The 22017-nt window shown below is 39.8% G+C and overlaps 3 protein-coding genes across 3 annotated transcripts; all 3 read right to left on the reverse strand.

Moving 5' to 3' along the window:
- Window positions 1–8343: 8343 nt before the first annotated feature.
- Window positions 8344–9318, reverse strand: LOC118730130 (taste receptor type 2 member 31-like). Its single transcript, XM_036457866.1, has one exon. It carries the CDS (start codon window positions 9316–9318, stop codon window positions 8344–8346), a length of 975 nt encoding a protein of 324 aa, XP_036313759.1.
- A 1660-nt stretch (window positions 9319–10978) lies between these two features.
- On the reverse strand, window positions 10979–11956 carry LOC118730128 (taste receptor type 2 member 20-like). Its single transcript, XM_036457865.1, has one exon. It carries the CDS (start codon window positions 11954–11956, stop codon window positions 10979–10981), a length of 978 nt encoding a protein of 325 aa, XP_036313758.1.
- A 6343-nt stretch (window positions 11957–18299) lies between these two features.
- LOC118728655 (taste receptor type 2 member 19-like) lies at window positions 18300–19459 on the reverse strand. Its single transcript, XM_036455377.1, is given in 3 exon segments — window positions 18300–18503; window positions 18505–18715; window positions 18717–19459. Coding segments are annotated over 3 exon segments (1143 nt in total). The 5' UTR covers window positions 19445–19459.
- Between the last annotated feature and the right edge of the window lie 2558 nt (window positions 19460–22017).

Consider the following 22017-nt stretch of genomic DNA (forward strand, 5'->3'; position numbering starts at 1 on the left):
CCTTGGGGAAGAGCATGCAGGCAGAGAGCTCCTGGGGCCCAGGGCTTTGGGTGAGCCCTCTACCTCCTCCCTCAACTCCCTGCAATTACATACTCGAGCACACGTGCTGTGGCCCTAGGACGGCAGACCACAACTGGGTTAGGAATTGGACCAGAACTTGGTGTGAGCTCCCCTTGGCCTTGTGCTGAGTGGGCCATGGTGGCATGGGCTCCAGTGTTTGGGTCCTTAGGTTTCTATTACCTGGGCCTCCTAAGCATTCCAGTCTCTGCAAAGATTTGAGATAGGGCTCTTCTTGTATCCTACCATGGGGAGTGCCTGTCTGGAGCTGAGGCCCCAGGATGAGGAAAAGACAGAGTCTGGTGCTTGGCTTTTGGTGATCAGTTTGACTCTGCCTGTATGTGGCACAGGACTCCAAAAGAGTGACTTTTGTGAGCTTTCATTGCGTGTCCATACCGTGATTGCCTCCTCTGAGACACGGAGCCCAAGGGGAAGTGTAAATTCCTCACATATGAATGAGGCTTTACACTTTAAACTGCTAGCCCAAATCAGTAATCTGATTTTGTGGTTTCAGGAAACGTTTGGTGGGTTGAATTGAAGTGGTAGCAGGGTAGGGTTTTATATTTCTACTAGAGGCTTGGTGCCCAAAATTCACACCTAGAGAGTGTGTTCCTCAGCCCAGCCTGCACCGTCCCCAATCTGGGACTGCTTGAGGGATGTTTGACTACCTGTTAGGGCCTATTCTTGGTGGGATCAGGCCTAAATGGGCAGTAGGGCATCCCTTTCACAATCCAGGACTGTTGGCTCCCAACCACTCACTTGCCTGCCTGTCTGATTGCCCCTAACCTCTTCTGCCTGCCAGCCTAATCACCCCCTAACCACTCCCTTCTCAGCCAGATCAATGCCTAACTGCTCCCTTGCCAACATGATTGCCCCTAATTTTCCTCCCCTACAGGCCTGGTCCCCCCACAACTGCCCTCCCTTGCAGGCCTGGTTCCCCCCACCCCAATGGCCCTTCCCTATAAGCCTGGTCCCCTCAACTGCCCTCTCTTGCAGGCCTGGTACCCCCAACTTCTCTCCTCTGAAGGGCTGGTCACTCTTTATTTTTTATTGATTTTTTTATTTTTATTTTTTATTTTTACAGAGAGGAAGGGAGAGAGATAGAGAGATAGAAACCTCGATGAGAGAGAAACATCGACCAGCTGCCTCTTGCACACCCCCTACTGGGGATGTGCCTGCAACCAATGTACATGCCCTTGACCAGAATCGAACCTGGGACCTTTCAGTCACAGACCGACACTCTACCACTGAGCCAAACCAGGTTTTGGCAGGGCTGGTCACTCTTAACTGCCCTCCCCTGCAGGCCAGGTCCCCTCCCCAACTACCCTCCCTTGCAGGCCTGATGCCTCCCAACTGTTCTATCTTGCAGGCCTGGGTTTCCCCCAACTGCCCTCCCCTGCAGACTTGGGTCCCCCGAACTACCCTCCTCTGCCAGCCAGATCACCCCTAAATGACCTCCCCTGAAGGCTCAGTCCCTCCCAACTGCTCAACCCTGCTGGCCTGATCACCCACAACTGTCCTCCCCTGCTGGCCATCTTGTGGCAGCCATCCTATGTCCACATGGGGGTAGCCATCTTTGACCATATGGGGGTGGCCATCTTGTGTGTTGGAGTGATGGTCAATTTGCATATTACTCTTTTATTAGATAGGATTATTAGATAGGATAGAGGCCCAGTGCACAGGTGGGGGCTTGCCCTGATGGAGGCCCCAATCAGGGTTGAGGTCCCCACTGGAGGAGGAGCCCACCTGGGCTTGTGGTTGCCAGTGTTTTGCAGGCTGGCCATGTTCCCGATTGAGTTAGGGATTCCCCAAGGCTTACCTGGGATTGGGGCCTCTGGCAGTTGCAGGCTGGCCATGCCCCCAAACAGGGTCGAGGGGTCCCTGATGGGGGTGGGGTGGCCTGGGTGAGGGAACACAGGGGGTGTTGGCCAGCCAGTCCCACCCCCAATCAGTCTGGGTTTGCTGGCTACAGTAGGCATTCATAGTAACCAGTCATTAGATAATTCTGGCATTCTGGCTTTATGGCCACTGGCTTTTTTATATATATAGACTAGTGGTCCAGTGCACAAAATTCATGCACAGGGGTATCCCTCAGCATGGCCTGCACCATCTTCAATCTGGGACCACTCAGGGAATGTCTGATTGCCTCCAATTGCCCCTGCCAGACTGCTCACCCCCAACTGCCCCCCTCCCCCAGCCAGTCTAATCACCCTCAACTGCTCTCCTCTCCTGGTCTGATTGCCCCTAACCACCTCTGCCTTGACCCCACCACCATGGCTTTGTCTGGAAGGTGTCCCGGTCTAATTAGCATATTACCCTTTTATTAATATAGCTTGCTGAATACAAGCAACTTAGCTGATATAAGGGTCCAGTCCTTCATTCCTCCCACCACCAGGTATCTTCTGGTTATATGAGCTATGCAGTGTTCAAGGCTGCAAGCTTTCTGCAAGATATCTGCTAAGAACAATACGTTTTTCTCTGCTCCATTTTATTCTCTTTAACCTTTTCAGTCATCATTATTACAGATATATTAAAATTTTTATTGAATGTATTGGGATAACATTGGTTAATAAAATTTTATAGGTTTTGGAGAACCAAAATGGTGGCATAGGTCAGTGCCGATATTCACAGCCTCTTATAACCACAACAAAATTATAGTAAAAATATAGAATGAACAGCATTCAGAACTTCCTAAAATCTGACTGAATAGAAGTCCTACAACTAAAGAAGTAAAGAAGAAAGTACATTGAGACTGGTGGGAGGAGCAGAGGTGAGAACGAGGTTGGTCTGACCCCGATGTGTGGTGTGCTTTGAATCTGGAGGGTATCTCCACTGCAGAGGCCTCTCATGAGAAGCAAGGGGTCCAAGCCCCACACCGGACACCTGGTTCCAGAGCTGGGAAGAGAAGTCTCTATAACTTAGGGCTATAGAAATCAGTAGAGATTGTGGCTAAATGACACAGAGGCTGCTGGAGACCCAAGCAATTGCTCTTAAAGGGGCCATGTATGAACTTACTCAGACTCCAGTGCCTGGGCAATGGCTTGGAGGTGGGGAAGGGGAAGTGGGGGTCTAGAGACATACTAGGAGGAACTGGATTGGCTGGCATCAGACCAAGAACTCAGGGCAGCTTTCTCCCAAACAGTGATACTTGTATGGGTCACTGTTCTCATGCAGAGACCTCCCCAGTCACAAAGCTGACTGGCAGCTATATCTGTGTTTTAATCAGCCTCGATCATACTGTTTGCTCCACCCTGGTGATTCCCTGAGAACCCATCCCACTCAATTTATAGTCCCACCCAAGCTGTTTGAAGAAGCTTTTCTATATGAATGGTCTGTTCTGGCTCAGGCCTCAGATATGCTGAAAATATCTCAAACAAGCAGCTGCTAGCATCAATGTGCCCCATATTTATCAATAAGAGTCCCAAGACCCAGCACTAGCACCAGCCTGCCTTGGTACACTTCCAATCCCAATACAAGTGGCAGCCATCTGCAGAAAACTCTGTAACTTCTACCAAGTGGCCCCAGACAGGGACTGGCTTTGCACCTTTTAGGAGGCCCCAGAGCCAGTGCAAATTGAAGACATGTTCAGACCATACCAGATTACACGCTACACATCCAGGCTCAGTGAGTGCGAAAGCCCCACTAAATCCAGACCTGCCCCATAATAATGTCTTCTGTACAGAAGCTCTTCCACTGTAGTTGAAGCTAGTCCTCACAACCAACTGGACTTGGTCAATTCCTCCCAGTGACACAAACAACAATAAGGCTCAACTACAACAAGATTGTACACACAACCCACACAGGGATACACCTAGAGTGCCCAGCTCAACTGACTTGGGAGGCTAAGCCACTGGGCCCTGAAAGACACTTACTACATAAAGTCACTATACCAATTCCAGGAGATATAGAAGCATATACAAGAAAGGGGCCAAAATGCAGAGACAAAGAAAAATATCACAAATGAAAGAAAAGAAGAAATCTCCAGAAAAAGACCTAAACGAAATGGAAGCAAGCAAACTACTGGATACAGTTCAAAACAGTGGTTATAAGGTTGCTCAAAGATCTTAATGAGAGCTTCAAGGGACTTAGTGAAAATTTCAAGGATCTTAGTGAGAATTTCAAAGACATAAAAAAGGACCAGTCAGAAATGAAGGATAATTTACAAAGAATCAACAGTAGAAGGTTCTGAGAATCAAATCAATGATTTGGAATATGAGGAAGTAGATTGTTAATCTCCTTTTTGTTTAGTTCTTTTCTGTTCTTTCATTTTGGACATGTTTCTTTGTTTCCTCCTATTGACTGTGTTTGTTTTTATGTGTTAAGTAGAGCTGCTGTGTCTCCCAGGTTTGGAGAATGGCCTTGTGTAATAGGTGTCCTGTAGGGTCAGTGGCACAGCCTCCTTGGTTATCTAATCTGGGCACTCCAGAGAATTCCCTGTATGCACTATGTACACCCTCCAATTTAGTTGAGCCGTGATTGTTGTTGGCATGTCAATGGGAGCATGTTGTTGGCACTAGATCAGTCCTAGTGAATTTTTGCTATCTGTATTCATTCTGTGCTGAAGCTGAAGTGGTACAATCAAGGTAAGCAAGTTCTCTGTATGTTCGAAATAAATTTTACAAAAACTTCACAAACTATTGTGTGAGGATTAAATCTTACTTACCTCTGGAGAATATTAATAAGATAGATTCTATACTCCCTTCAATGAGTGTCAGTGACAGATAAGAACACCATTTTAACACTTTGGGGGGCCTCTGTGGATGAATCACAGTGCAGGTCCTCGGGATTTTGGAGCAAAATCTTATCACCTTCTGCAGGTAGAGAGACAGCTCATAGCCTGCAGCTGAACCTTAGTAGACACAAAATACTTGACCATGGACTACCAAGCTATCATGTGACCTGAGTTGCCCATTATGACCTGAGTGTTATCTGACCCATTGAGCCATAAGTTGCACATGCAAAATCACTGATTGAGATTGGAATATATAAGATCTGGCCCAAGCAGGCCCTGATGACACCAGTAAGTTACATAAAGAAGTGGACAAAATGCCCATGGTCCCCTCTCCTGCTACACTGCCCTTTCTTTTCCTGCCTGCATCGCTGGCCTCGTGGAGAGTTCCTACAATCAGTTGACACAGAAAGAGTCTTGGGCCTGGTTTACAGATGATTCTGTACAACATGCAGGTGCCATCCCTAAGTGGGTAGCTGCAGCATTGCAATCCCTTTCTGGGACATCTTCAAATGGAAGCAGTGAAGGGAAATCCTCCTACTGACATTCTGACCATTATACCTCAGTGTTCATTTTGATTTGGAGGAGAAATGGGTCGAGCTGTAAATATATACTGAGGCACAGATTGTGGCCAATGGTTTGACCAGATGGTCAGCAGCTAGGAAGGAACATAATTGGGAAATTAGTGATAAAGAAATTTGAGAAACAGGTACATGAACAGAATTCTCTGAATGGGCAAGAATTGTGAGGATATTTGTGTCCCATATGAATGTTCCCAAAGCGTGGCGTCAATATAAATTTTAATAAACAAGTAGATAAGATGACGTGGTCTGTGGATAACAGTCTTTTCTCAGCCACCTCTTGTATTACCCAATGGGCTCATGAACAACATAACCACAGGAGTAGGAACAAAATGGTCACTTCTGAATGTCAAATGTGCCAATAGCACAAACCAATACTGAGTCTCAAATATGGCACCATTCTCAGGGGTGATCACCCAGGTACCTGGTGGACTACTTTCACAATGGAAGAGATGTATTGTTCTTACTGGAAGAGATGCCTGCTCTGGATATGGATTTGCTTTTCCTGAGTGCAATGTTTCTGCCAAAACTACCATGCTTGCACTTACCCAATCCTTATCCACCATGAAGGCGCCGTGTACAACATTGCTTCTGATCAAGGACCCAACTTCACAGCAAGATAGGTGTGGCAAAGGGTCCAGGATCATAGAATTTACTCATCTTAACCATGATCCCCATCATCCCAAAGCACTTAGCTTAACAGAATGGGATAATGTCTTTTTTAAAGACACATTTGCAGTGTTCATTAGATGACAATATCTAGCAGGGCTGAAGCAAGGTTCTCCAAAATGTGACACATACTTGGAATAAACATGCAATAAATAGCACTGTCTCTCCAAGAACCAGGATTCACAAGTGCAGGAATCATGGGATGGGAATGCGAGGGTCACCACTCACTATTGCCCCTAGTAACCCAGTAGCAAAATTTCTATTTATTCTTCCTGTGACCTTATGTTCTGGCCTGGAGGTCATTGTATAAACTGAGGAGCTGTTCTACCAGGAGATACAACAGTGATTTTATCAGACTGGAAATAAGACTGCCATCTATCCATTTTGTACTCCATAGGCCTCTCAATCAACAGGAAGAAAGAGGTAATTGATCTTGGCTCCCAAGGGGAACCCCACTCTCTTAGATTCATATTAGAAAAAATCTTTTGTATTCTTCTTCTATAAATCATCTTCTATGGGGAATCTGAATAGAATACATAAGACCAAGCTCTTAAAGAAAGCCTTTTTTATTTTTAATAGTGTTATTTTGGTCTAAACGTTAAAATAAATCTTTAGGTAGCAAGGTAGAGCAGATGGTTGGAAATTCAGAAGCCCAAACATGGTTTAAGGTTAAACTAAATAAAGTGACATCAGTTTTTTACTTTTAAAAAAAGTCTTCTCTCCGAAACCGGTTTAGCTCATTGGTAGAGTTTCGGTCTGCATACTGAAGGGTCCCAGATTCGATTCCGGTCAAGGGCATGTACCTTGGTTACGGGCACATCCCCGGTGGGGAGTGTGCAGGAGGCAGTGTCTCATATTTATACCTTTTGAGTCTCTTTCTTTACAGATATTACAAAGAGCTCTGTGTGAGTTAATGTTACAGACATTTTAAATCTTTAATACATAATAACTTTGTACTTGGCATAAGAATATGGGAATTATCTATGACATTGGATGGCTAGCTTACAAGGTCAGTATTTCTCTCTCATCGAGGTTTCTAGCTCTCTTGCTCTCTCCCTTCCTCTCTGTAAAAAAATCAATAAAATATATTTTTTTTAAAAAAGGTCTTCTCAATTCAAGCACAGTGAGAAATGACTTTCCTAACTGCATGGGGAACCATAACTGCTTTGAAACCTCATGAACATTTTGCTTTCTCCTTTATCCCTATTGTAGAACTTGTTTATTTTCTAAGCTTTTACATATTGTATTAAAACTAATAATCATTAGTACTGTTTATTATACATGATGGAATAATATCTATACCAAGCATCCATCCTCAATGTATGAAGTAGAATTGAATATCCTTGGCATCTAAAAGATTGTAGGTTCAAACAAAAAAATCTATACTCACTGTGATACCTATGTGTGGTACTAAATACAATGAAGAAAAACAATGATTTCCTGTGATGAGTTGTCAGTCCTTAAAAACTCATAAATATAGATAATAAATTATTCACTTGCAAGATGATAAAATAGAATACATATGTGAGATACTCATGGCTTCATAATACTGAGGAATTTCTTATACCATTTTGTAAAATTAGATTTCATCCTTGAAAATAAAAAATAATATAGCAATTTTCTTTATTTTTTATAAATTTGCCTTCATATGCATATTTGTGATAAGCCTAGGTAAAAGTTTTTCTAGGCATGTGGTATTGTCAATCATCGAATGAGATACAAGATGCCTTAATGAGCCGTTAATTAGGAGTCATTTATTGTCAGTGGCCCAGAGGGAAGTGTCTCTTTCAAAATCTCTGAGCCCCAAAATAGAGGAAGTGTCTCATATTTATACCTTTTGAGTCTCTTTCTTTACAGATATTACAAAGAGCTCTGTGTGAGTTAATGTTACAGACATTTTAAATCTTTAATACATAATAACTTTGTACTTGGCATAAGAATATGGGAATTATCTATGACATTGGATGGCTAGCTTACAAGGTCAGACAGTTAGTTGATCTTTTACTATTGTTTGAACTAAAAAATAAAACTAAAGAAAACCAAACAAACAAAAAAACAAAACGACATCATTTTACAGAATAACAGACTGTCTTAAAGAGACAGAGTTTATAATGACAGAGTTTACAGGACTAGGGACTATCTAATAATAACAGAGAATTCAATCAGCAGTTTTTTACAAGATGTAGGTTACAATGCTACAGGTATACCTTACCCAATTCTATACACACTAAGAAATGTAGTAGGAGTACAAAACGTTATAGACTCCATCGCTTTTTTTTTTCTGCCAGAAGACACAAGGTGTTCTCCTTACTTCTTCTTCTTCAGCCAGCATTTCAGCTGCCACAGAAATGACAGAAAGGCCTGTCTTAATGTTTTGTTCCCCCAAATCAGAATCAATGAGTGGGCTGAAGGATGCAGGATTCTAAGAACCTCACAAAGCATGAGAACGGAATCATTCTTCGGAGTTATAAAAGTCCAGATTTGGATGATTTGAGCAAGAAAATAAATGACAAATAGCAAGAGAAAGGAGATCACAGTTTGCATGGCTCTTACATGGACCTCGGTGCTGGGATCTTGAGTTCCTTTGCCACTGAGCTGCATCCTCTTGAGATGTTTCCACAGGGAAAAGATTAACAGCAGAAAAGCTGTCAGGGACATAGTAAAAGGTATGATGTTTGTAAGCGTGAGTGCAGTCATATTTAAATGGTGCATAATCTCCAAGTTGTTCTTCCAAGTGATGTTTCTTCCATAATCATTCATCTGCATTTTTACACTTATGATTATCACTGTAAGATGACAAACCAAGATGAACAAACTCCCCCACAGTACCATGAGAACCACTCTTTCAGCTCTCCATTTTAGTTGAAGAAATAGAAGAGAGGAAAAATTGGCTATCTTGAGCAAATAAAATATGCTGAGGCTGGTGACCAGCCAGAGGCTAAAATGGTTGCTTATTACCCAGGTAATACCAATAATAGTTTGTACTCTTAAACTATACAAAGCTGGATTAAACAGAATTGCATACCAATAGAATATTATTACCCAGAGCAAACCAATCCTGGAGACAGCCAGAGCAGTGAGAATTCCATCAGCACAGGAGATCCTGTGTCTCTTGACCAAGTCAATGCAGTTCACCAGCACTATGAATCCATTGGCAACATTTCCTAGAACAAATTCTGTCACTATTAGCAAGGAAAATAATTTTTGTAGTAAGCTTATCATGACTTCAGGGGGAATGTCAAGTCTGGAAAAGAGAGTGCCAAATGTAATATTACTGCTCATGATTCCTTTATATCAAAGTTCGACATGCACCTGGTTAGTAAATGTGCAGTGAAGTGCTCATTTCCTTTTAAACTCTGAGATCATAGACAAGCAAAAAATCACCAAGGTATGCTAAGGTCTGGGTTTAAAGCTTGCTTCACTGATACATTATTCCAGTGATTTAAATGAATTCCTGTTCTGACAGAAAGGAACTTGCTATAGGCTGGAAGATTTCATAGCCCATGTTGAAATGAGAGCTGAATTCTCATTTGTTAACACACAAATAGAGGCAAATTCCCTGTCACCATTTGGTAATGTTTTGCCTTTCTCACCTTTACATCATTTGAATTATTCAAGTTAAGATGTAAGCTAGTAAAATTTTAAAATCAAATACATAGGCTATTCAGGCAATGTCTAGTGATGACCAGATTGGCTCATTATTGCTGACGATTTATCTTAACAAAAACATTGGATCCACACAGAAAGACTTAAAGGAATGTATCTATTGGTTTTCTAAGTGTTTCCTTTCAAAAACGTTCCAATTTCCCTAGGACCATTAGGAAGGCTAATACTAAAATTGGTTGCAGATAATATTCATAAATATTCATAAATAGCTTCATTATGTACAAGCTTATAAATATACGCACACCACCTATACATTTCATTTGTTCTCCTGAAAAAGTCTGATGAGCAGTAAGATACAAATCCTTCTCCTGTAATTTCCAAAATGAAACATATATATTATAGAGGTCTTTTAGATTTAAATCTGCTTCTCTTTCATCAGGCTTTTTTTTAGACCATTATTAATATTGTCAAGCATATATCTCATACTTAGTTCTTTTATAAAGGTTTCTCTCTTTAATCTTTTTAATATTAACACATTAAATATACTGTCAAAATCTTTAGCAATGCTATAAATATTCCTGAAATTTCATTGTGATTTTGATTGTAAATGCATTGGGCACAAGGGCTTGGACAAATGGCTACCTTATGAAATTGATTCTCTCTACTCAAGAACATAGTATATATTTACATTTGTTCAGACACTCCTTTATGTTATTAAGTACAACTTAATAAGTGTTTCAGTAAAATATGACCTAATATTTCTGAGATACAAGGCGCCTTAATGAGCCATTGATTAGGAGTTATTTATTGATGGTGGCCCAGAGGGAGGTGTCTCTTTCCAAACCTCTGAGTCCCAAAATAGAGGAAGTATCTCATATTTATACTATTTGAGCCTCTTTCTTTGAAGATATTGCAAAGAGCTCTGTGTGAGTTATTGTTACAGACATTTTTAACCATGAATACATAATGACTTTGTACTTGGCATAAGAATATGGGAATTATCTATGACATTGGATGGCTAGCTTATAAGGTCAGACAGTTTGTTGCTCTTTTACTATTGTTCGAACTAAAAAACAACAACAACAACAACAACAATATCATTTTACAGAATAACAGACTGTCTTAAAGTGACAGAGTTTATAATGACAGAGTTAACAAGACTAGGGACTATCTAACAATAGCAAAGAAATCAAACAGCAGTTTTATACAAGATGGGGATTCCGATGCTTCAGGTATACCTTACCCAATTCTATACACACTAAGAAATGTGGTAGGAGTACAAAACGTCATAGGCTCCATCGCTTTTTTTTTCTGCCAGAAGACGCAAGGTGTCCCCTTACTTCTTCTCCTTCAGCCAGCATCTCAGCTTCCACAGAAATGACAGAAAAGCCTGTCTTAATGTTTTGTTCCCCCAAATCAGAATCAATGAGTGGGCTGAAGGATGCAGGATTCTAAGAACCTCACAAAGCATGAGAACAGAAGTATTCTTCGGAGTTATAAAACTCCAAATTATAATGATATGAACAAGGAAATAAATGGCAAATAGCAAGAGAAAGGAGATCACAGTTTGCATGGCTCTTACGTGGACCTCGGTGCTGGGATCTTGAGTTCCTTTGCCACTGAGCTGCATCCTCTTGAGATGTTTCCTCAGGGAAAAGATTAACAGCAGAAAAGCTGTCAGGGACATAGTAAATGGTATAATGTTTGTAAGCGTGAATACAGTTTTATTTGAAAGGTGCATAACCTCCATCAAGTTGGTCTTCCAAGTGATGTTTCTTCCATAATCATTCATCTGCATATTTACATCTATGCTGAGCACTACAAGATGACAAACCAAGATGAACAAATTCCCCCACAGTACCATGAGAACCACTCTTTCAGCTCTCCATTTTAGGTGAAGAAATAAAAGACAGGAGAAATTGGCTATCTTGAGGAAATAAAATATGCTGAGGCTGGTGGCCAGCCAGAGACTAAAATGGTTGCTTACTACCCAGGCAATACCAATAATAGTTTTTAGTCTTAAACTATACAAAGCTGAATAAAACAGAAATCCATACCAATAGAATATTAATACCCAGAGCAAACCAATCCTGGAGACAGCCAGAGCAGTGAGAATTCCATCAGCACAGGAGATCTTGTGTCTCTTGACCCAATCAATGAAGTTCACCAGCACTATGAATCCATTGGCAACATTTCCTAGAACAAATTCTGTCACTATTAGCAAGGAAAATAATTTTTGTAGTAAGTTTATAATAACTTGGGGGGGGAAATCAAGTCTGGAAAAGAGAGTGCCAAAGGTAATGTTACTGCTCATGATTACTTTATATCCCAAAGTTCGACCTGCACCTGATTAGTAAATGTGCAGTGAAGTGCTCATTTCCTTTTAAACTCTGAGATCAATGTCAAGCAGAAAATCATCACCAAGGTATGCTAAGGTCTGGGTTTAAAGCTTGCTTCACTGAAGACATTGTTCCAGTGATTTAAGTGAATTCCTGTTCTGACAGAAAGGAACTTGCTATAGGCTGGAAGATTTCATAGCCAATGTTGAAATGAGAGCTGAATTCTCATTTGTGAGCACGCAAATAGAGGCAAATTCCCTTTCACCATTTGGCAATGTTTTGCCTTTCTCACCTTTACATCATTTGAATTATTCAAGTTAAGATGTAAGCTAGTAAAATTTTAAAATCAAATACATAGGCTATTCAGGCAATGTCTAGTGATGACCACAATGGCTCATTATTGCTGACAATTTATCTTAACAAAAACATTGGATCCACACAGAAAGAGTTAAAGGAATGTATCTATTGGTTTTCTAAGTGTTTCCTTTCAAAAACGTTCCAGTTTCCCTAGGACTATTAGGAAGGCTAATACTAAAATTGGTTGCAGATAATATTCATAAATATTCATAAATAGCTTCATTATGTACAAGCTTATAAATATACGCACACCACCTATACATTTCATTTGTTCTCCTGAAAAAGTCTGATGAGCAGTAAGATACAAATCCTTCTCCTGTAATTTCCAAAATGAAACATATATATTATGGAGGTCTTTTAGATTTAAATCTGCTTCTCTTTCATCAGGCTTTATTTTTTAGGCCATTATTAATATTTGTCATGCATATATCTCATACTTAGTTCTTTTATAAAGGTTGCTCTCTTTAATCTATTTAATATTAACACATTAAATATGTTGTCAAAATCTTTGGCAATGTTATAAATATTCCTGAAACTTCATTTGATTTTTATTGTAAAAGCGTTAGGGACAAGGGCTTGGACACAATGGCTACCTTATGAAATTGATTCTCTCTACTCAAGAACATGGTATATATCTACATTTGTTCAGACCCTCCTTTATGTTCTTAAGTACAACTTAAGTGTTTCAATAAAATATGACCTAATATTTTTGAGATTTATCTCTACACACCTTATAGTTCTTATAGCCATGGGAACCTTTTCCTGGTGAAGTTTCCTGAGTCTTGGGAGAGCCCCATGCTCTGGGAATTTTTATTCTGCTCTGTGCTTGCTCTATGTGGTACGTCACTTAGCATCTTAGAACTTCAGTTCTTCACCTGAGCAATGGTATTATGCACATTTCAGGATCAGTAAGTTATGAAGTACACAGTTTACATGGCACCTAAAAGTATAACTTCCTCTTTTTAGTGGCTTCCTATTACATATGTCCACTTTTAATTTTGTTTCATAGCTTAAGTTCTTTATTAAAATTTCTCCTAAGTCACATAGAAGAGATGTTCAACATACATTTATTCAATGAATAAATTAATGAACTACATTAGGAAAACAGGAAAATCAATTTCAATCACAAAGCCTGCTCTCTGAAGAGATCTATTTGTGAATGTAAGCCATGAGTAAAGACTTCTTCATTTCTAAAACATAGATTCTATTATATTAAAGGTGTAGCAGTATTGAACACAGGATATGTGGCCATAATTTTCTCTCCTATACTCCACCTCTTGAACTCAATTTATTGTAAATGTTTTAGTTACTCACCAGAAAAACCAAGTACCTGATAAAATGAAATACAGCAAAACATCAATCTCCCAAAAAGCTTTTTGTGATTAAAAGACAATCATTACTCAAGATTTGGTAGTCTTATGCATTAAAATGAAAATCAATTGAAGCACATGTTTGAAAAGCATATTGGCAAATACAATTTATTTCTAAACGTAAATTAGATATTCCTACTAATAAATATAATTAATAAATTCTTAAATGTGAAACCAATGATTGAAAAAGATGAATGGAAAGAAAGCATCTTCATGTATTGGAGGAATTTCTATAAAAACATTTGTATACTGGGTCCTATTTTTGAGGTAATAAATTTTGTGTATGCAATTTTCAATAGTCTATAATTTATTCTTCATTTTCAATAAAAAATTTTAGACATATACTCGAAATTAGGAATATTTTGTGTATAAAAGTATAAAGTCCTATTTTTAGTAACTTTGTGTTACTCACATACCTACACATATATCTGATATTTTACAGATTTCTTATTTTAAAATCTGAAAATGGTTAAAATTGACACAGTTGTAGGGGTCAGACATTTGCATGTTGCTTTCAAGTCCCAAGGAGAGTAAACTGGGAGAGTAAACTCCTGGTGAATTAGTGAAAAGCCATCTCCTCATAGGCAGAGGAATACCTTCTGTTTGAAAAACAAAACAGGAAGAGCACAGCATTAAACCAAGCTTAGAACTCCTCTGTACCCAAGGCCCACAACTGCACATGTAGTGCATTCAGAAAACCAGTGAATGTTCTGGATGTTTGGAGGACATGAGTACATCTGAGTGGCACAAGAGTAGACACAAATGTGTGTGCTTTCTCGGCTTCCCTAGAGCAGTGGTCAGTAAACCGCAGCTCACGAGCCACATGGGGCTCTTTGGCCCCTTGAGTGTGGCTCTTCCACAATATACCACATGCAGGAGTCCACATACAGTGCAATTGAAACTTCGTGGCCCATGGGCAGAAGTTGGTTTTTGGCCTGGGAGAGTCTATTTTGAAGAAGTGGCATTAAAAGAAGTGGGGATGTCGGTTGGGCGAGAGGAGCCACGGTTCGCAAACTGCGGCTCCTGAGACACATGCGGCTCTTTGCCCCTTGAGTTTTTAGCAAAGGCCAGCTTAGGAGTTCCCTAATTAAGTTAATAACTACTTACCTGTATAGTTTAAGTTTAAAAAATGTGGCTCTCCAAAGAAATTTCAATCCTCGTACTGTTGATATTTGGCTCTGCTGACTAATGAGTTTGCCGACCACTTGTCTAGGGAAGCTGAGAAAGTACCACACACTGCCGTGGACCATCTCCTAATCTTTGGGTAAATACCCTGCCTGAGCCAGATCATTTGTCCATCTTGGACTTGAATACAACACCACATTGTGCGGCATGAGATCTCACTTTCCAAATGGCCACCGAGGGGCTAGATCACATGTGTCAAACGCAAGGCCCGCGGGCCAAATCCGTCCCACCAGGCCTTGCAATGTGGCCCACACTGCGCTGTCATCACTGCACTCCGCTGCGTTTCCATCACAATGACAGTTTATGACTGTTCAGTAAACCATTCGGCCCGCGATTTAGGCTGGATTTTAGATTTTGGCCCCTTCTCTGATTGAGTTCGACACCCCTAGGCTAGATGAACAGCGATGTTAGTTCTGCTTTGGATAAAACCTGGCCAATGGGAAATAGGAGACATGAGAGGGCCAAAGGTGTGCATTCTCTCTCCTCTTTCTCCTCCATGGACTAATGCTGCATATGGTTCCGCCTTATAACTGTCCCAAAAAAGTCTTTTGCTCCAATCACTGACCATCATTTTGTCTCTCAACACATGTAAAGTGGCAGCCATCTGAGTAATGTATCACAGCACATCAGTCTTTGTCTTCTCTTGCTTCATTTTTACATGTGCTTTCTATTGCTGCTTCAGATGCCTTCCCAAATAAATGTTATCACTTTAATCCCTGACTTTGATTCTGGCATTTAGAGGCCCCAGGATAAGGTGTTCATTGAATTGCAGACTGTTTTTAACTCACTTTAAGTGACTTTATAATCTATATATATAAAGGCTAATATCCTAAGTGTCCATCTGGGTAATGATGTCATATAGCCTCACCCAGCTTCCACTCCCTAGCTACTAGCCTCCTTGGAGTTTCTTCAGCTCCAAAACACAACTTGCTGCATAGCCAGCTGGAAACCATATGTTTGTGAAGAATTTTTTTGTTCCTCATCTCATTTGATCCTCACAAAAGTCCTGGAGTAGGTAGATAGAAGATTTGGTGGAATCCTATTTTCTTTTCATTTGCCAGAAAACTGAGATTTAGAAAGATTAGAAACTTGACCCAATTGAAAAGAAGTAAGAAATGGTTGTCCTTGAAAATGACTTCAGGTTTTCTCACTGTGCAGAATGTAGTCAAACATTGTTGCAGTTAAATATTTTACCCTTTGTTCTCTCTGTGTGATCTACAATAATAATCTGCTTCATGTTGATATTTACTACTGTGTTGCTCACAATTAGTTTGAAAGAGAACTTGGGGTGCTTCACTGGGCTGGAAAAAGTTTTAACTAAATCAGAAAGCAGGTCTAATTAAGCAAGCTTGTTTTATATCTATAAAAGGCTAAGTTAACTTGCACATGAGTGATACATATAAAGCTCTCGCTCGTACCAATCACCCTCATGTGTTTCCGTCTGTCATTATCCATTGTGAATTTGGTTGACACTTCTAATACAGAGAAAGGGCAAATGGTGACATTAAAATATTTCTTCTAATTAATTTCCTTTCAATATGCACATTTTAGTAGGGCAGCTGAGGTAGTAAAGCAATTACTAAATTTTAATAAGTCAGATAACATTTTTAAATATACAATACTCAGCTTGAAAAATATCATTAAAATATCAGAAATTTATATATATACAAATTTAGAAAATCCTTTATATGCCTTTTTTAAACTATTGTGATAGATGCTATCTAATTTTAATGTTCCACCTTGTCTCTATCCACTCATATGATATGACTGAGTCAAGGCTATATTCTAGTGATATTTCACCTATACCATAATGCAATAGTCAAAATTTTTCTCTGAAAAATGCTTCTCAGATGTCCTGTTACATGAACAAAGAAATTTATGCAATCTACAGTTTTTTAATTGTTCCTCAGCCTTACTAAACTTATTTCATTCACCCATTTTTTTTAAAATGTATTTTATTGATTTTTTACAGAGAGGAAGGGAGAGAGATAGAGAGATAGAAACCTCGATGAGAGAGAAACATCGACCAGCTGCCTCTTGCACACCCCCTACCAGGGATGTGCCCGCAACCAATGTACATGCCCTTGACTGGAATCGAACCTGGGACCTTTCAGTCCACAGACCGACGCTCTACCACTGAGCCAAACCAGCTTCGGCTCATTCACCCACTTTTGACCAACTATTGTATCGATTGCCTGATAGGCCAGGGGAGTGACTAGTATACAACATAGACATGATCATCACTTTTCTGAGGCTTATATTGTACTGAGGAAGATAAATTATATGCACACAAAAATGAGAAGTGGACATGATTTATTTTAACTTTTAGAAGATGTTAATATTTTATAACCCAAGAGTAAATGCAGTCATGTAGAATTCAAGGTGCTGAGCAAGATTATACCTTCCTTTCTTTTTTCTTTTTTTTAAATTTCTTTAATGACTAAGGTATCACATATTTGTCCTCATCCCCCCATTGTATCTTACTTTCTTGCTATAGAGCTTTCTATCAAGGAATATTCAAACACATTTCCTTTGATTTCATCATTTTCCAATTATGATAAAATAGATTCTTAAGATAGCCCCTATAACTTTTATATAGACTTTAAAAATTCCATTTTAATGTATGCAGAAAGAATCATTGAATTACATGTTATAATTTCCTTACTATAAATACAATAAGCTTTTGTTTTATGGGGAAGATTTAAGTATTCTTATCTGAATTTTAAAAGAAAATTTAAGAATGAAAATATAGGAAATATTTGTAAATATAAATCCCAGAAATAATATAGGAAAAACATGAAATATTTGACATCACACTTCAACTTCAACAATAATTTCCCTTCAAAAACTAAAGAATGAATTTCCTGACAACATAAATTTGACAACTTTTCAATAATGTCTCAATCAAGTTTCTTTCAACTTTATTGCAGCATTTGATTTTTCTAAACTTTTCAACTATTTGTATCAAATAAAATATTCTTTAATACCCTTTATTGTATACATGTATAATATGTCACTCTTGAATTATAAGTAGATTTATAATTTACTTTAAATATGTTTGCCACTCTTAAATTCTTAGCATAAGTTCTGGTTGCTTCCTGTTAACCAGAAATTAAATATTTACTGTGGAATAAAGTCTGTCCCAAAAAGCATAATCACTGTATGATTTAGAATTGACTATCCTTACCATGAAAAAGATCAGAAGTTCTAACACTGAAATCTAAACACACTGGGGTGCAAATTACAATTAAAAATAACAATGATTTTCAGAGTTAAGTTGACAGCTCTTAAAAATCTAAAATTATAGGTCACAAATTTTTCAATTGCAACATGCTACCATGGATTATGTATGTGAAATACACATGACCTTATAATTCTGAGGAATTTCTCACAGTATTGTGTATAATTACAATGCTTTTCCGAGGGGGAAAAAAATTGATTCAAGGTATGTTCTTTCCATTTTTTGTCTCATAGTTTTCATACATCCACATATATATTTTTTTATCTGATAAACAGGCATATCTTTGAAAATTTTTCCATTATATACACTATGATAAAACCAGTAGGAAGTGTAATATGTTACAGGCTCCACCACTTTATTTTTGCTGGAATACAAATGATTTAATTCTTAGTGTTGAAAGTTTCCATTCTTCCAGCCAGCACCTCACCTGCCATAAAGCTGAGACAAAGTCCTGACTTAGCTTCTTGTTTCCCCAAATCAGAATTAGTGAGTGGCCTGAAACATAGGCAAGTGCCCAAACCTGGAAACACAGGAAAACTGGTATATCCTGAGGATTATAGAAACTCCAAACCGAGATGATTAGTCACAAAGTAAATGGCAAACAGCAAGAGAAAGGAGATCACAGTTTGCATGGCCCTTATATGGACCTTGGTGCTGAGATCTTGAGTTTCTTTGCCACTGAGCTGCATCCTCTTGAGATGCTTCCACAGGGAAAAGATTAACAGCAGAAAAGCTGTCAGGGACATAGAAAAGGGTATGAAGTTTACAAGCGTAAATACAGTCAAATTTGAAAGGTATACAATATCTCTCAAGTTGGTCTTCCAGGTGATGTTTCCTTGATATCCATTCATCTGCATTTCTTCATCTATGATTAACACCGCAAGACGAAAAACCAAAAAGACCAAAGTCCCTCACAGTATCATGAGAACCACTCTTTCAGCTCTCCATTTTAGGTGAAGAAAAAATAGGCTGGAGAAATTGGCTATCTTGAGCAAATAAAATATGCTGAGGCTGGTGGCCAGCCAGAGGCTAAAATGGTTGCTTACTACCCAGGCAATAGCAACAATAGTTCTTATTCTTAAACAATACAAAGCTGGATTAAACAGAGTTGCATACCAATGGAATATTATTACCCAGAGCAAACCAATCCTGGAGACTGCCAGAGCAGTGAGAATTCCATCAGTGCAGGAGATCTTGTGTCTCTTGACCCAGTCAATGCAGTTCACCAGCGCTATGAAGCCATTGGCAACATTTCCTAGAACAAATTCTGCTATAACTAGTGTGGAAAGAACGCTCACTAATAAACTCATCGTGTCAAGGAGGGGGGAAAGGCCAAGTCAAATATCACTGGTTGTGATTCACTTAATATTTTGACCTGAAATTCTATTTGCAGCTGATCTTAAATCTGCATAAAATACTTGCTTCTTTTCAATTCTATGACCAGTGCCAAGCAGGAAAGCACCAGGGTATGCTGATGGGAGAGCTCGGTGCTTTCTTTATGAAAAACGTTGTGTGTTCCAAACAGCTTATATGAACTCCTATTCAAATACCTTATGTCCTTGCTGTAGACTGGAATATCTCATAACTGATGGTGTGAAAGCTGACTTCTCATTTGTTAGCATGCAAATATAGACATACTCTCTTTCATTGCTTTACAATTGTCCTTCTTTAACCTCACTATAATTCACGTTCAGCAACTCTGTCATTGGAAAAATTTAAAATCCCAATACATTGGATAGATAATAAATATTCAAGAGTTTAATGAAGCGTGGTCATAGATAGGATTCTTATCATCACAAATTTTTAAAAAAATTTTAATTGGATTTATTGCGATGACATTGATTTAATACAATTGTATAGGTTCTGGTGTACAATTCTATAATATACCATCTGTATATGATATGGTGTGCTTTGTATTGTGTGTTCACCATCCCTAGTCAAAGCTCATTCCATTTATCCCCCTTTGGCATTTTTGTTTTTAATGTCAGATAAATTTAGAAAGAATTCAAGATTTTTCTACTAAAGCATCTAGCTTTTCATGGTACCCCAGGAAAATACTCACTAAGAGCTGACTGCTGATATCTAACATTTAATTATACTCTTATTGTTTATTAACTCATAAGCATACAAAGCATACTTAAGCACACATACACACACACACACACACACACACACACACACACACACACTAAATAAGAACAAAAGTAATGAATTAGATTTCCTAAAAAAAAATAACATTATCAAGAAAATCAAAACCTTTGCCTTGGAAAGATATATATATAACTTAGGGTTACATAATGCAATTTCAACACTCCCAAAAGTTATCCCAGCCCACAATGCTCTAAAGATGTCAAAACATTAGTGAGAACCACCAATAGCACTGTTTCTCTTACAGAGGAGTCTTTTCATGAACATGTACATGACCAAGTTGGTTCTTTTTTTAATTTGTGCACTGCTAATATATTATTCCTCATTTGTGGTAGCTGTGGTGTACAGATACTATAGGGTTCTCCATGATTACTGTTCCCATATGTTCATACCACATATAATTTTAGTATGGGCAAGACCTGTAACTTAGTCTTCAGAATATGGCAAGCATAAAGGGATTGTACATATAATTAAGATCTCAAATCAACTGATTCTGAGTTCATCAAAAGAGAGATTATCCTTCACATGCCTGATGCAATCAGGTAAAGCTTTTGAGAATGCTGGGCCTCCCCTGAGTGAGAGAGATTCTTACTAGCCTTGAAGAAGTAAACAGTCACATTACAAAGTACCTATGCAGAGCGCTGCAAGAAAATGAACTCTGCCAACAATTTGTGTGAGCTTGAAAGTAGGCTCTTCTCTAGTCAAGCGTGAAAGGTAAGAATCCTATCTAATAAAGAGGTAATATGCAAATCGACCATCACTGCAACACCAAGATGGCCACACCCATGTGGACACATGATGGCTGTCACAAGATGGCTGACAGGGGAGGGCAGTTGGAAATCAAACTAGCAGGGGAGGGCAGTTTGGAGGGACCAGGCCTGCAGAAGGCAGTTGTGGGTGATCAGGCCAGCAGGAGAGAGCAATTGGGAGGAACCAGGCCTACAGAGTTGGGCAGTTGGGGGTGACTGGGACAGCAGAGCAGGGCAGTTGGGGGGTGGGGGGAACCAGGCCTGCAGGGAAGGGAGTTAGGAAAGACCAAGCCTGGGAGAGAAGGCAGCTGGGGGAGACCAGGCCTATAGGGGAGGGCAGGTGGGGGAAACTAAGTCAGCAGAGGAGGGCAGTTAGGGTCAATCGGGATGGCAGAGAGCAGATAGAAGAGAACAGGCCTGCAGGGGAAGATAGTTGTGGGTTATCAGGCCAGCAGAGGAGGGCAATTGGGAGAGACCAAGCCTGAAGAGGTGGGCAGTTGTGGGGGAACAGACCTGTAGGATAGGGTAATTGGGAGAGACCAGGACTGCAGGTGAGGGCAGTTGGGGGCAAGTAGGCTGGCAGGGGAAGGCAAGTAGGGGTGATCAAGCAGAAGAGGGCATTTGGGGATGACCAGGCCTGCAGGGGAGAACAAATAGGGGTACCCAGGCCAGAAAGGGAGGAAAGTTAGGGGTGAACGGATCAGCATGAGTGGGCAGTTAGAGGCAATTCGGCTGGCAGAGAGCTGTTAGGCATAGATAATGCTGGCAAGGGAGTGGTTAGGGAATGATCAGGCTGGCAGGCAGAAGCAGTTAGGGGCAATCAGGTAGGCAGGCAGGTGAGGGGTTGGGAGCCAGCACTCCTGATTTTGAGAGGGATGTCCAACTACAGGTTTAGACATTTGACCTAGATGGGAAGTCAGACATCCTTTGAGGGCTCCCAGATTGGACAGGATGCAGGCTGGACTGCGGGACACTCTCCTCTCCAC

The sequence above is a fragment of the Pipistrellus kuhlii genome, unplaced genomic scaffold (assembly GCF_014108245.1).
Source record: "Pipistrellus kuhlii isolate mPipKuh1 unplaced genomic scaffold, mPipKuh1.p scaffold_m20_p_3, whole genome shotgun sequence".
Taxonomy (NCBI): domain Eukaryota; kingdom Metazoa; phylum Chordata; class Mammalia; order Chiroptera; family Vespertilionidae; genus Pipistrellus; species Pipistrellus kuhlii.

What these genes read in the sequence shown, in the direction of transcription:
- LOC118730128 (XM_036457865.1), bottom strand. Translation starts at nt 11,956, where the DNA reads ATGAGCAGTAACATTACCTTTGGCACTCTCTTTTCCAGACTTGATTTC.
- LOC118730130 (XM_036457866.1), bottom strand. Translation starts at nt 9,318, where the DNA reads ATGAGCAGTAATATTACATTTGGCACTCTCTTTTCCAGACTTGACATT.